This window comes from Salvelinus namaycush, chromosome 1 (assembly GCF_016432855.1).
Source record: "Salvelinus namaycush isolate Seneca chromosome 1, SaNama_1.0, whole genome shotgun sequence".
Classification (NCBI taxonomy): Eukaryota; Metazoa; Chordata; class Actinopteri; order Salmoniformes; family Salmonidae; genus Salvelinus; species Salvelinus namaycush.
The window spans coordinates 65,497,776-65,513,700 of NC_052307.1; the positions used below are offsets into that span (position 1 = coordinate 65,497,776).

A 15,925-nucleotide genomic window follows, 5' to 3' on the forward strand; every position below is an offset into this window, starting at 1 on the left:
GCAGGACAGAACAAATTGTCAAATTCACGTACTTATCAAGAGAACATCCTGGTCATCCCTACTGCCTCTGATCTGGCGGACTCACTAAACTTGATGTCTGTGTTGTAGTGTTCCCCTGGCTATTTGTAAAAAAAAAAAAAAATTAAACCAAGAATATTGTGCCTTCTGGTTTCCTTAATATAAGCAATTTTAAATGATTTATACTTTTAATTTTTATACTTAAGTATATTTTTGCAATTACATTTACTTTTGATACTTAAGTATATTTAAAACGAAATACTTTTAGACCTCAAGTAGTATTTTACTGGGTTGGGTCATTCACATTTTTACTTGAGTCATTTTCTATTAAGGTATCTTTACTTTTACTCAAGAATGACAATTGGGTAGTTTTTCCACCACGGTTGGAGTTCAATCTTTCAATTAATTCATGACCTGCTCAATTCTCAGAGTTGTAAGTGACTGCTCCCTAAATTCTTTAGGGCTATCTGACTGAAGGTGACAGACATCCATTTGAGCTTGGCTGAAGCATTTGAGCTTGGCTGTAACTAAAGTAGCGGAGCAGTTTCACAATTGAAGAAATTAAACAAGTGTTTTTGGCCGCCTGTCAATCATGACGTAGTGGTGGTACAGAGGGTAGTGTATATGGCCCAGTACATCACTGGGGCCGAGCTCCCTGCCATCCAGGACTCTATACCAGGCAGTGTCAGAGGAGGGCCCTAAAAATTGTCAAAGACTCCAGCCACCCAGTCATAGACTGTTCTCTGCTACCGCATGGCAAGCAGTACCCGGATCACAAAGTCTGAGACCAAAAGGCTCCTGAAAAGCTTCTACCCCCAAGCCATGAGACTGCTGAACAGTTAATCAAATGGCTACCCAGATTATTTACATTGACCCCCTGTTTTTTGCACTGACTATCTTTCACTCACTCTACCCACACACTCACACATACTACACTGACATTCCAACACACACACACATGCCTATTGACTCCACACACATGCTCACACAGACACTCTTTCACACTTCACATACCCTGCTGCGACTCTGTTTATTATCTGTCCTGATTGCCTAGTCACTTTAAGCCCTACCCACATGTACATAATACATAAATTACATCAACTACCTCGTACCCCTGCACATTGAATCGGTACCGGTACTCCTTGCACAGTATTTAGCCTCGTTATTGTTATTTTATTGCGACCCTATTAACTATTTTTATTTAGGAAATGTTTCTTCCTTTTCAACTCTGCATTGTTGGGAAAGGGCTCGTAATTAAGAGTTTCGCAGTAAAGTCTACACCTGTTGTATTCGGCGCATGTGACAAATAACATTTGATTTGTATGAAAGATAAGAGTAACCCTGCACACTACTCAATTGGCTCCACAAATAGGTTGAGCTGGAGAAATGGTTACACTCAAACTCAACTCTCCCTGATCGGATCTCCTCTCTACTTGTTTGTGGTTCTTTTTAGTTTAATTTAATACCAACTGCAGTCTCAACAGCTGTAGCCTATAGGCTATTGTTCATAAAAGTGTCCATATATTTAATAAAAATGCTACATATCGCCTAGCCTCTATGAAGTCAATATGAACTACTTACTAGAACTTAAACGTTTACGTTAGTCATATCTGTCTCTTAGATCGCAAATGTCACAGACACATACTTCATGTTGACTGATAGGTTTTTAAATTGTCACAAAAATTACTATTTGCCCATATGAAATGTTTTTAACAGTTTTAAAGCATAGCCCAATCCATATAAAAACATTGCCTGAACTCATATCTAATGGTATGACTGATGCAGAAATTATTTTATTGAAGTACCTGACATATATTTATGTTTTCTATTTCAAATATGTCATCAGTTTAATAACCTCTTGAAGCTAGGGGGCAGAATTTTTATGTATGGAAAAATAACCTTCCCAATGTAAGCTGCCTATTTCTCAGGTCCAGATGCTAGAATATGCATATAATTGACAGAGTAGGATAGAAAACACTCTAAAGTTTCCAAAACTGTCAAAATATTGTCTGTGAGTATAACAGAACTGACTTTGCGGGCGAAAACCTGAGGAAATCCAACCCGGAAGTGACTCTTATTTTGAAAAATCACTGTTCCATTGCCTGCCTTTCGTCCATTTAAAGGGATATCAACCAGATTCCTTTTCCAATGGCTTCCTCAGGGTGTGAACAGTCTTTAGACATAGTTTCAAGCTTTTATTCTGAAAAATTAGCGAGATTTATCAAAACGCGTCAGTGGATAGACGGATGTCCTTCCATTAGTTCATGCGCGCGACACTGGTTGCTCGACATTTTATTTCTCTCCTGTATTGAATAGTTTACAGTCCGGTTGAAATATTATCGATTATTGTGAGCTGTTCTGAGTGCTGGCTGAAGACTTCAAATGGATGCTGGCCAGTCAAGTAATGGCGCAGACTGCTGTCCTATCTGTGTTACTGCATGTTACAGATTCCTCCCTTTAGTGAGTTGAACAGGAGTCAGGTTTGGGCACCCAGTGGGCACCCAGTCTTCAATTGCTTCCCTTTAAACTGGTATAGATACTAAAGAAAAATCCAACTATAACTTTGTTTAAAGTGCTGTGGTTTTTGGCCTGATCTAGGTCATATAATAATGCATATTAAAATAGAAATATTATGATAATATTAGAAAAATTATAATACATCATAAAATGGAACAGGAGCATAAACAGAAAATGTGTGTGTGTGTAGGTGGCTTCTCTTTAAATCGTGAACAACCCTCATCAAAAAGTTGAATGAACTCCATTTGAGTGCAATTATTAGTGGTGAACACTGTGTTCAATCACAGGTTCGTAATCCCCTAATAGGCTAAATAGGCTGTAAACTCAGAGTAAGCAAATATCCCTGCTCATAAACACTGTCTGACTGCTAGTGTTCAAAGCAGTCTAATGTGTGTGGGTGGCGTCTAAGAGTCAGAAAATATCCCTGGGGGGTGTGGTTGGTATCTTTAAATGATGAAGAACACATTTCTTGCAGCCCAGTCACCATGATAGGTTCGGTGGTGTTGTTGCTATTTTTCTTCCTTCTGTTCTTCTTCATCAGGGTCCGCAGACCTAAAAACTTCCCCCCAGGACCCCGTCCCCTGCCCATCATTGGCAATCTGCTACAGCTGGACCCTGTCAACCCCCTCAAAGACCTGGAAAGGGTAAGAGAACTTTACAAAAAATCCACGAACCTGGAAAAATTTGGTTTACACTGGGTTTATTTTTGTGTCATAAACTGTATGTTGTCAGTGTTGTCACTGTATGTTGTTTGTGTCATATACTGTATGTTGAATAGTTACCAGTAATTTGGTTTTGCTTGAAGTTGCCGAAACTGTGTGCAGGATATATGGTTTTGTAGCGTCCTTACAAACAACATAATGTTTTTAGAAGTCTTTCAACTAAAGCATCTTAGATACTAAATAAAATGCTATTGTGATTAATGTCAGACCAGCAACAGCCACTAAACTGTGTTTGATCCAAAATAGGTCAAGTTCCAAAGGTTTTATCAGGCCTAAATCAACAGTGTCTCTGCTTTTGAAACAAAGTCCACTTAGTTCACTACGATGTGTTTAGAGATACAGTATCCTTCATTGACAACCCTCAAAAAGGTTATTGATTTGTTTTGTTACAGAAGTTTGTTCATCCATATTAATTTAACCCAGATAGTGAGGAGTGTCAATGATACAATACAATAACTTTTCACAAGAGGTTGGTGGCACCTTAGTTGGGGAGGACGGGCTCGTGGTAATGGCTGGAGCAGAATAGGTGGTATGGTATCAAATTCATCATTCCATTTGCTCCGTTCCAGCCATTATTATGTGCTGTCCTCCACTGGAACTGTCAGTAGTTGCTATGGTTTAGTTTCATCTTCAGATGTGTCTGACTTGTCACACAACTTACTGTTCAGCTTGGGAACTCTCTCTCCCGCTCTCTACCTCTCTGTTTTCAGCTGAAGAGGCGCTATGGTAACGTGTTCAGTCTGTACATCGGATCACGGCCTGTCGTGGTTCTGAATGGCCTTGAGGCGGTTCGTGAGGCACTGGTGACACGCACAGCAGAATTTTCAGGACGACCAAACCATCTCATGATCAGCGACATCACAGAAGGCAAAGGTACTGTGTTCTTGACTCCTAATGGCCCCTAGGCTGGTCCTGGGATAGTTTTATAATTTGTGATATAATTGTATTGGTGTAGGTAGAGGTGACCTTAAATCAGTATAGATAATGCAGAGCACAAACACACACCACCTTGTCGGTACTGTGTGAACTGCATATGTATCAGTGGAGGCTGCTGAGGGGAGCATGGCTAATAGTAATGGCTGGAATGGAGTCAATGGAATGGTATCAACCACATGGAAACCACATCCTTGATACCATTCCATTGACTCTATTCCAGCCATTATTATGAGCCGTCCTCCCCTCAGCAGCCTCCATTGGTACGTATGTACTGTATGTCTGTGTGTGTGTGTGTGTGTGTGTGTGTGTGTGTGTGTGTGTGTGTGTGTGTGTGTGTGTGTGTGTGTGTGTGTGTGTGTGTGTGTGTGTGTGTGTGTGTGTGTGTGTGTGTGTGTGTGTGTGTGTGTGTGTGTTGGGTTGAGGTTGGGTGATTGTAGAGGCCAGGTCATCTGATGAAGCACTCCATCATTATCCTTCTTGGTCAAATAGCTCTTACACAGCCTGGAGGTGTGTTGGGTCATTGCTCTGTTGAAAAACAAATCATAGTCCCACTAAGTGAAAACCAAATGGGATGGCGTATTGCTGCAGAATGCTGTCGCAGACATGCTGGTTAAGTGTGCCTTGAATTCTAAATAAATCACAGACAGTGTCACCAGCAAAGCACGCCCACACCATCACAACTCCTCCTCCATGCTTCACGGTGGGAACCACATATGCGGAGATCATCCATTCACCTACACTGCGTCTCACAAAGACACAGCGGTTGGAACCAAAAATCTTACATTTGGACTCACCAGACCAAAGGACAGATTTCCACTGGTCTAATATCCATTGCTCGTGTTTCTTTGCCCAAGCAAGTCTCTTCTTCTTATTGGTGTCCTTAAGTAGTGGTTTCTTTGCAGAAATTCGACCATGAAGTCCTGATTCACGCAATCTCCTCTGAACAGTTGATGTAGAGATGTGTCTGTTACTTGAACTCTGTGAAGCATTTATTTGGGCTGCTATCTGAGGTGCAGTTAACTCTAATGAACTTATCCTCTGCAGCAGAGGTAACTCTGGGTCTTCCTTTCCTGTGGGGTCCTCATGAGAGCCAGTTTCATCATAGCGCTTGATTGTTTTTGCGACTGCACTTGAAGAAACTTTCAAAGTTCTTGAAATTTGCCAGAATTACTGACCTTCATGTCTTAAAGTAATGATTGACTGTCATTTCTCTTTGCTTATTTGAGCTGTTCTTGCCATAATATGGACTTGGTATTTTACCAAATAGGGCTATCTTCTGTATACCCCCCTACCTTGTCACAACACAACTGATTGGCTCAAACGCATTAAGATGGAAAGAAATTCCACAAATTAACTTTTAACAAGGGACACCTGTTCATGTAAATGCATTCCAGGTGACTACCTCATGAAGCTGGTTGAGAGAATGCCAAGAGTGTGCAAAGCTGTCATCAAGGCAAAGGGTGGTTACTTTGAAGAATCTCAAATATAAAATAACAGTTTTTTGGTTACTACACAATTCCATATGTGTTATTTCATAGTTTTCATGTCTTCACTATTTTTCTAGAATGTAGAAAATCATAAAAATAAAGAAAAACCATTGAATGAGTAGGTGTGTCCAAACTTTTGACTGGAATTGTATATACATATATACATATATATCAAGTACATTTAGACGCCAGGAAATGTACATAGTGAACTCTTACACATTGTAATAGAATACAGTATTTCAGAACGTGACCTACTGCTTGCATGTCAACATCAGACTGGGAAGAATTGACAATCTTCCCCTATTTGCAAGCATAGCCAATGACAATAAACCTTATTGGCATCTGACTTGAATGAACCAATAGAAATACATAAACATTGAATACATATTTCTGCAGTGGCATGTGGAAACATAACCAACCCTGTTACATGTGTCATCAGGGGTCATCATGGCAGATTTTGGCTCCAGCTGGAGGGACCACCGACGCTTTGCTCTGACCACGCTGAGAAACTTTGGTCTGGGCAAACGCTCCATGGAAGAGCGCATCCTTGAGGAGGTCTCCCACATCTGCTCTGAGCTGGAGCGCAATGCTGGTACAGCCACACACACACACACAACGTACCACATAGTCATCACCATTCCTATTCAAGTCATTATCACCACATACTTAGTATCCAGACCTAAGTTCCCCAATATCAACCAATTAGCGTTACAATATTTACAGTGTTGTATTAACATTGGGTATAAAGAATGTGGTCATTTTTACTCTCTATATCCTATCAGTGTGTTCAATTTTGGAAGCTCTGTGATCGGTGCTCTTATCTTGTCTGTGTGTATTGCCTGGTGCAGTGATCGTTGCTGTGTCCTAGCAGGCAGTTCGATGGACCCTCAGCACCTGTTCCATCTAGCAGCATCTAACATCATCTGCTCAGTGATTTACGGGGAAAGGTTTGAATACGACAACCCAGTCTTCCTCACCCTCATCAGTAGGATACAGGATTTAACCAAAATTGCTATCGGACCTTGGGCCATGGTACAGAACACTATTATCACTACTACTGCTGCTACTTCACTACTTTTAATTGAAATAATGATAATATAATAATAATATATAAATCATAATAGAAAACCAGGGTCGTTCCACCAATAGAGTGCCTTTTATGTCCCTCCGACATTATGCGTGTACATTTTTATGAAACACTCAATTGAACAGTTCGATCACATACATCTATGCTCCAACTCAACTAATCCATGTAAAAACAATCCAATCGTGTTGAGGAAATATTGAATCAAATATTTCTCAGATACCGGAACTTGTAAATTCAAATAGACTTTATTACAAAAGTAACAGAAGCCGAGCAATTCCATGGAACAACTGAATTCTCTTGTTTTAGAACTCAGGTTTATAGATTTCCACCTTCAGATAACACACATGGTCACTCCTCTCTATGTAAATGATTAACACCCCTTGGCCTCTTTCACCACCATTATCTTTCTGTCTCAATTCTTGCTTGTTAACGCCCACATCTGAATTATCTTTGCACAGTTTAGATTATATTGGTGGTGGCGACACCACAGTTTTAACACAAAAAATAATACATTTATTGCATATACTGTATATGTTCCTAATATAAGTGCATTTCTAAGAGTACTTAATTAATACAAACATGTCTTTCCAGTACATAACATGTCTCCCTAATACATATACATGGCTTGTGGTTTGAGTACTGATTGACTAAAGTACACAGTCACTGGCCTTCACTAGCTCAGGCCTATGCTGCCTATGAATGATTAACCCATGTGCATGTTCAACAGTCTCCACAGGACCAGACATGACTCAGAACAGTCAAGTCTGTATTGATCCAGCCTGCCACATCTACATATATTCTGCTTACATTCTGTTTTTTCATGTCTCATGATCAACCCTATGTTGATGCTGCTCTGTACATTCACATGAAGTCATCCTTCATTCTGCTTACATATGTTTAATAGTTGACCCCATATTGATTCTGCTTGCTGTTTTTGGAAAACAGTATAGGTATTGGAAAATCCCCATTATGTCATGGAAATTTCTCCAACAATAGCAGTGTGTTTTCATTAAAATAAGTTATTTGTTTTTTCTGGGAATCCCCATTTGGCATGTCCCACGTCACGTTTGTCCAACTTCTAGGAAAGCCCAACATTTTTATAGTTTTCCCCATCAAATCAAATAACATTTTATTGGTTGTGTACACATATTTGCAGATGTTATCGAAGGTACAGCGAAATGCTTGTGTTTCTAGCTCCAACAGTGCAGCAATACCGAGCAATACAAAACAATACACAATACACAAAAGAAGTACAGAAATATCTAATTTACGTGAGTATTCACACCCCTGAGTCAAAACTTTGTAGGGGCACCTCTGGCAGCGATTACAGCTGTGAGTCTTTCTGGGTAAGTCTCTGATAGCTTTTCACACCTGGATTGTGCAACATTGGCCCATTATTCATTTAAAATTTTCAAGCTCTGTGAAATTGGTTGTTTATCATTGCTAGACAATCATGTTCACGTCTTGCCATAGACTTCAAGTAGATTTAAGTCAAAACTGTAACTCGGTCACTCAGGAACATTCACTTTTTGGTATGGCAACTGCTCGGCATCCGACCGCAAGGCGCTACAGAGGTTAGTGCGTATGGCCCAGTACATCACAGTGGCCAAGCTTCCTGCCATCCAGGACCTCTATACCAGTTGGTGTCAGAGGAAGGCCCTAAAAATGGTCTAAGACTCCAGCTAGTCGTAACCTGTTCTCTCTGCTACCACACGGCAATCGGCACGGGAGTGCCAAGTCTAGGTCCAAATGGCTCCTTAACAGCTTCTACCCCTAAGCCATTAGACTGCTAAACAGTTAACCAAATGGCTATCCAGACTATTTGCATTGAGCCCCTTTTTTATGCTACTCGCTGTTTATTATCTATGCATAGTCACTATACCCTTACCGACATGTACATATTACCTCAATATACCTCGACTAACCTGTACCACCGCACATTGACTCGGTACCGGTAACCCGTGTACAGTTGAAGATTACATACACTTAGGTTTGAGTCATTAAAACTCGTTTTTCAACCACTCCATTATTTTCTTGTTAACAAACTATAGTTTTGGCAAGTCGATTAGGACATCTACTTTGTGCATGGCACAAGTAATACATTTTTTACAAAATTACACTAGCCCAAAGACACTCTATTTGTTGAATGACACATATTGCCTGTTGTTGTAATCAGCCTGAGATCAGAAGAAGGCTTCAAGAAACTAATTTACTTTGCTAAACATTTATAGCTATATTGCTCTATGTCTCTTTGACCTGCTGATCTATCTCTTGTAGCTCTATGATATCATACCTGCCCTGAGGGCCCTACCCTTGCCCTTCAAGAAAGCCTTCCACATCTATGATGAAATCAAAGAACATGCACAGAAGGCTGTGACCAGCCACAAAAGTTCAAGGGTCCCAGGAGAGCCCAGGGACCTCATTGACTGCTACCTTGACCAGATTGACATGGTAACTAATCAGGAGAGAAATATAACTATGCAAGTTCAGTAAACAGAGACATTTTCAAAGTAGGTCAAACTTAGTAGTTGTGTTGTGCTGGCGCTCTAACCAAACATTAGGTTCTAAGTCCTAGGAATGTGTCTGTGTCTGTGTCTGTGTCTGTGTTTGTGTATGTCTCAGATTGGTGATGGAGGCTCCACATTTAATGACGTTCAGATGGTGTTTCTACTAATTGATCTTTTCGTTGCTGGGACAGACACCACTTCCAACACCCTCCGCTGTGCCATGCTACACCTGATGACCAACCAACACATACAGGGTGAGTAAATACACATACAACACACATACTGGGACACATTTTGTGTATGGTACACAAAGAGTGTGTGTGTTCCAGAACGTTGTCACCGGGAAATTGAGGACGTTCTTGAGGGACGTTCATACGCATTGTTTGAGGACCGACACGCCATGCCGTACGTTCAAGCGATGATCCACGAGTCACAGCGGATGGCTGACACTGTTCCTCTTAGCGTGTTCCATAAGACCTCCTGCAACACGCAACTACAAGGCTACCAGCTGCCCCAGGTGAGCATGGACATGACAACTGATACTCTTACGTAACCGATTAACTTCTTTATGATAGGGGGCAGCATTTTCACTTTTGGATGAATTGCGTGCCCATAGTGAACTGCCTCCTACTCTATCCCAGATGCTAATATATGCATATTATTATTACTATTGGATATAAAAAACTCTGAAGTTTCTAAAACTGTTTGAATGATGTCTGTGAGTATAACACAACTCATATGGCAGGCAAAAACCTGAGAAAAAATCCAAACAGGAAGTGAGAATTCTGAGACTGGTCAATGTTCAACTCATTGCCGATTCAATTCCCTGTAATATATGGACGCTACCGTCCCACATATCCCAGAGAAGTTAACTAGCCTACTGATTTTGCTACACTCGTTTTGTCTAGGTGTCCTAGGCCTAGCTAAATGGTCTGTAACCTGATTTAATGTGTGCATTACTGTAAGAAGTAAACGTATGCGGACCACGTGTTGAATGCATGTGCCCCAGGAGACAGCCGAGTTCCGAGTTCAGGGCCAGCTCCTTCTTGACCTCTTGAGTCTGCCAGCCCAAGTGTATTATCAGTTGTTGTTCAAAGTGGTGACCAAAATACATATAAGCAAAAGGAACTACCAAAATATGTCCAAAAATAAAGACTAGCAGGTCGGAGAAGCTCCGTGAACACCTCTCTCTCATGGATTGACTATCCCCTTGAATGCCTGCACTATTGTGCTTAATTAACCTCTTGACGCTAGGGGCCAGATTTTTTAAATTTTTTTAAAATAATGTTCCCAAGGTAAACGGACTATTTCTCAGGTCCAGATCGTAGAATATGCATATAATTTACAGATTACGATAGAAAACACTCCAAAGTTTCCAAAACTGTCAAAATATTGTCTGTGAGTATAACAAAACTGATTCTGCAGGCGAAATCCTGAGAAAATCTAACCCGGAAGTGATTCTTTTATTTTTTTTATCTGTGTTTCCTGGCCCGTCTTTCTTCCATTTAAAGGGATATCAACCAGATTCCTTTTCCAAAGGCTTCCTCAGGCTGTGACCAGGCTTTAGACGTAGTTTCAGGCTTTTATTTTGAAAAATGAGTGAGATTTTTCAAAACTAGTCAGGTGTCCTCTGATTAGTTCCTGCGTGCGAGAGGGTAGCTCTCCATTTTCTTTTTCTCTCTTATTGAATAGGTTACAGTCCGGTTGAAATATTATCGATTATGTTTGTTAAAAACAACCTGAGGATTGATTATAAAAAACATTTGACATGTTTCTACGAACATTACGGATACTTTTTGGAATTTTCGTCGAATGGAACGAGGCTTTGGTTTTCTGAACATAACGCGCAACCCAAATGACGTTTTTTTGTTATAAAAGTAATATTTATCGAACAAAAAGAACATTTGTTGTGTAACTGGGAGTCTCGTGAGTGCAAACATCCGAAGATTATCAAAGGTAAGCGATACATTTTATTGCTTTTCTGACTTTCGTGACCAAGCTAACCAAGCTAATATAAGGCTAACTGTTCTAGCATTGATTGATACACTCACAAAAGCTTAGATTGCTTTCGCTGCAAAGCATATTTTCAAAATCTGACACGATAGGTGGATTAACAATAAGCTAAACTGTGTTTTGGTATATTTCACTTGTGATTGCATGATTATAAATATTTTTTGTCATATTTTTGAATCTGATACGTTTGGGAATTTTCTTGTGCCTTTCAGGACCGGAACGAGGCTGTAGTTTTCTGAACATAACGCGCAACCCAAATGGGTTTTTTTTGTTATAAAAGTAATATTTATCGAACAAAAATAACATTTATTGTGTAACTGGGAGTCTCGTGAGTGCAAACAGCCGAAGATTATCAAAGGTAAGCGATACATTTTATTGCTTTTCTGACTTTCGTGACCATGCTAATTTGGGGCTGTTCTAGCATTGATTGATACACTTTCGCTGCAAAGCATATTTTCAAAATCTGACACAATAGGTGGATTAACAACAAACTTAGCTGTGTTTTGGTATATTTCACTTGTGATTGCAGGATTATAAATATTTTTTGTAATATTTTGCGCCCTGCAATTCAGCGGTTGTTTAGGAAAATGATCCCGTAAAAGGGATCCGTAGCGCAGAGAAGTTAAGGACCCGGTTGCTGCTGCCCCCTATGGATGGGGTGTGGAAGTGGTAGTGTGTAGTGTCTATGTACTACCACTAAACTACTCCCCATATCATAACAATATGCTGCCACTGGTGACCTTAGAACCCTAACATAAAGATGACACCGCTCACATTGTGTGCGTTGCAAAATAAATGTACACATACATGTTATTCAATCATTGCACCCACACTGCTCGCGTGCGTCAACGAGCGTCTGCGTAGCCAGGCGCTAAAATAGTACTTGGTTCTATTTGGGACGCTTGACGTGCTGCAAGTTCCGCCTCTCCCATCTCCTAATAGTTTTTTAGGAGCATATACCCACATGGGTGATTGAAAGATGAACTGAGGTCCACACTCCAGTCCAGTTGGTGGTGGTAATGCACCTTAAAGCTGGTTGCCAACCACCATATAAAGTCCAAAGAAGAAGAAGAAGCCTGAAGGAGGAGCGATTACTAGAAACAAACTCGGTTTACCCTTTTATCTGTGGATTAATTCTCGGAGTAGTGGACCTTGTGCATTTCAGGTAAAATAACATCCCAATGTTTATATCCCAGGACAAATTAGCTAGCAACAGCAAGTTAATGCTATAGTTGGTTCAGAGTTTGTTCTGATATTTCAACCTGCGTGTCCTGATCGCGTCTGGTTGGACAAAATCAACATGCGCGCGATGGTGCACACGGACGCACGCTTGTCCTGGGCTACAGGGAGTGATGTCATGATTGGTACAGAATGTAGGCTATACCTGAGATCATCTGTAAAACCTCCCCATTTCTCAGTCATATGAGTACATCTCTTTCTCCATCTCTTTCTCACCCTAACTACGCTTTCCTCTTTGGTTCCAGGGCACGATGGTGATTCCTAACTTGTCCTCAGTGCTCCATGAAGAGGGCCAGTGGAAGTTCCCTCAGGAGTTCAACCCTGACAACTTCCTCAATGAGGACGGCGAGTTTGTGAAACCAGAGGCCTTTCTGCCATTCTCAGCAGGTACAGAGAGAGAGGTAGAGCTAGAGGGAGATAGAGAGAAGATGCATAGAGATTGAACAAGAGAGTTTATGTTGGTATAAGTCATATAAGAGTGTGTACAGTGCATTCGAAAACTATTCAGACCCCTTGACTTTTTCCACATTTTGTTATGTTACAGCCTTATTCTAAAATGTGTTAAATAGTTTTTCCCCCCTCATCAATCTCCACACAATACCCCATAATGAAAAAAACAACAACATGTTTTTAGAAATGTTTGCAAATGTTTTAAAAATAAAAAACTTAAATAACATATTTACATAACTATTCAGACCCTTTACTCAGTTCTTTGTCGAAGCACCTTTGGCAGCGATGACAGCCCTGAGTCTTCTTGGGTATGATGCTACAAGCTTGGCACACCTGTATTTGGGGAGTTTCTCCCATTCCTCTCTGCAGATCCTCTCAAGCTCTGTCAGGTTGGATGAGGAGCATTGCTGCACAGCTATTTTCAGGTCTCTCTAGAGATGTTCGATTGGGTTCAAGTCCGGGCTCTGGCTGGGCCACTCAAGGACAATCAGAGACTTGTCCCGAAGCCACTCCTGCGTTGTCTTGGCTGTGTGCTTAGGGTCGTTGTCCTGTTGGAAGATTAACCTTCGCCTCCAGTCTGAGGTCCTGAGCGCTCTGTAGCAGGTTTTCATCAAGGATCTCTCTGTACTTTGCTTCGTTCATCTTTGCCTTGTTCCTGACTAGTCAAAAACAACTGAAAAAATCCCCTCAGCATGATGCTGTCACCACAAGGGATGGTGCTAGGGATAGTGCTAGGTTTACTCCAGACGTGACGCTTGGCATTCAGGCCAAAGAGTTCAATCTTGGTTTCATCAGACCAGAGAAAACTCCACGTGGGCTGTTATGTGCCTTTTACTGAGGAGTGGCTTCTGTTGGGTCACTCTATCATAAAGGCCTGATTTCTGGAGTGCTGCAGAGACGGTTGTCCTCTGGAAGGTTCTCCCATCTCCACATCTAGAGCTCTGTCAGAGTGACTATCGGGTTCCCGCCCAGCAATCGCCCATCGCTGATTGCTCAGCTTGGCCTGGCGGCCAGCTCTAGAAAGAGTATTTAAAAAATAAAATAAATTATCCCCAATTTTGTGGTATCCAACTGGTAGTAGTTACAGTCTTATCTCATCGCTGCAACTCCCATACGGACTCGGGAGAGGCGAAGGTTGAGAGCCATGCGTCCTCCGAAACACAACCCAACCAAGCAGCACTGCTTCTTGACACAATGCCCATCCAACCTGGAAGCCAGCCGCACCAATGTGTCAGAGGAAACACCGTACACCTGGCGACCGTGTCAGCGTGCACTGCGCCCGGCCCGCCACAGGAGTTGCTAGTGCGCGATGAGACAAGGATATCCCTGCCGGCCAAACCCTCCCTAACCCGGACGACCCTGGGCCAATTGTGCGCCGCCCCATGGGCCTCCCGGTCGCTGCCAGCTGCGACAGAGCCTGGACTCGAACCCAGAATCTCTAGTGGCACAGCCAGCACTGCGATGCAGTGCCTTAGACCACTGCGTCACTCAGGAGGCATAGAAAGAGTCTTGGTGATTCCAAACTTCTTCCATTTAAGAATGATGGAGGCCACTGTGTTATTGGGGACCTTTGATGCTGCAGAAATGTTTTGGTACCCTTCCCCAGATCTGTGCCTCGACACAATCCTGTCTCAGAGCTTTACGGACAATTTCTTCGACCTCATGGCTTGGTTTTTGCTCTGACAAGCACTGTCAACTGTGGGACGTTATATAGACAGGTGTGTGCCTTTTCCAAATCATGTCCAATCAATTGAATTTACCACAGATGGACTTGAATCAAGTTGTAGAAACATCTCAAGGATGCTCATTGGAAACAGGATGCACCTGAGCTCAATTTCGAGTCTCATAGCAAAGGGTCTGAATACTTATGTAAATAAGGTATTTCTGTTTTTTATGTTTAATAAATTAGCAAACATTTCGAAAAGCCTGTTTTCGCTTTGTCACTATTAGGTATTGTGTATAGATTTCTGAAAAAATAAAAAATAATTTTTAGAATAAGGCTGTATCGTAACAAAATGTGGAAAAAGTCAAGGGGTCTGAATACTTTCCGAAGGCACTGTATATGTAGAAACGGCTTGTCCACCATGTTTATTAGAGCATGTGTAGGAGTGTGTTGTCAACATAAATAACTGTGTTTGTGTGTTTGTGTTCCCCAGGCTCTCGTGTATGCCTGGGAGAAGGGTTAGCGCGCACTGAGCTCTTTCTGATACTGGTGACCTTGCTTCGACGTTTCCAATTTGTCTGGCCTGAACAAGAAGGTGCACCCAACTTCCGCAAGGTTTTTGGCCTTGCACAGGCGCAAAAACCCTACTGCCTGGGAGTGCGCCTGAGGAGCAGCCAGTGATGGTGAACTACCCACAGTTTTCACTGAGAAGCAATATCACTAAAGCAGCACATTAAACAATGCTGTACCCTCCATTGAGTGCCTTGTAGTTTTTGATAACCAATTTTGTGACCTGTGATGGACAGTCGAAATCAAATGCTAAACAAATGATGTCATATTCTGCAGCCAGTCCAGAAATAAATGGGATAGTGATTTTTGTGTTTCATTTTCTCCCACCCATGACTATTCAAACCACATTCCATACAGAGACACAGTAAACAGACCCAGACACAGATATAATGCAAACATTTCTAATGAAACTAGAGAATAGAATGAAATGTAAAAGTCCTAAAAACAACACTCAAACAAAACAACCATCTAAGTATTTTTATTTCTTTATAATTTATTAATTTGAAAAGAAAATGCTCATAGCCCTCTGAACATACAGAACACTACTGGACTGTAGAAACGGTATATACAAAGGTGTGTAAAAGTCTTCTTTAAGGCCTAGATCAAACTATATGAACAAATTGTTCGTTTTTTCAAAGCACAAGTACATTAGCTACTCATCTTTTATTTTTGATATTAAACGGAGTCACATTGAAATAAAACTCTTCTACAAATCA

The 15,925-nt window shown here is 41.3% G+C and overlaps 1 protein-coding gene across 3 annotated transcripts; it reads left to right on the plus strand.

The window, feature by feature from the left end:
- The first annotated feature begins 2,956 nt into the window (after nucleotides 1–2,956).
- Nucleotides 2,957–15,514, plus strand: LOC120047617 (cytochrome P450 2B4-like). 3 transcript variants are annotated; one of them, XM_038993160.1, is made up of 9 exons: nucleotides 2,957–3,179; nucleotides 3,968–4,130; nucleotides 6,120–6,272; nucleotides 6,552–6,712; nucleotides 9,045–9,218; nucleotides 9,390–9,528; nucleotides 9,604–9,791; nucleotides 12,772–12,913; nucleotides 15,133–15,514. In XM_038993160.1, exons 1-9 carry the CDS (start codon nucleotides 3,021–3,023, stop codon nucleotides 15,318–15,320), a joined length of 1,467 nt encoding a protein of 488 aa, XP_038849088.1. In that variant the 5' UTR covers nucleotides 2,957–3,020; the 3' UTR covers nucleotides 15,321–15,514. The 3 variants fall into 3 exon arrangements, with proteins under 3 accessions (XP_038849088.1, XP_038849096.1, XP_038849106.1); XM_038993168.1 differs by lacking the exon at nucleotides 2,957–3,179 and adding an exon at nucleotides 3,567–3,626; XM_038993178.1 differs by lacking the exon at nucleotides 2,957–3,179 and adding an exon at nucleotides 3,682–3,726.
- The last annotated feature ends 411 nt before the right edge of the window (nucleotides 15,515–15,925 follow it).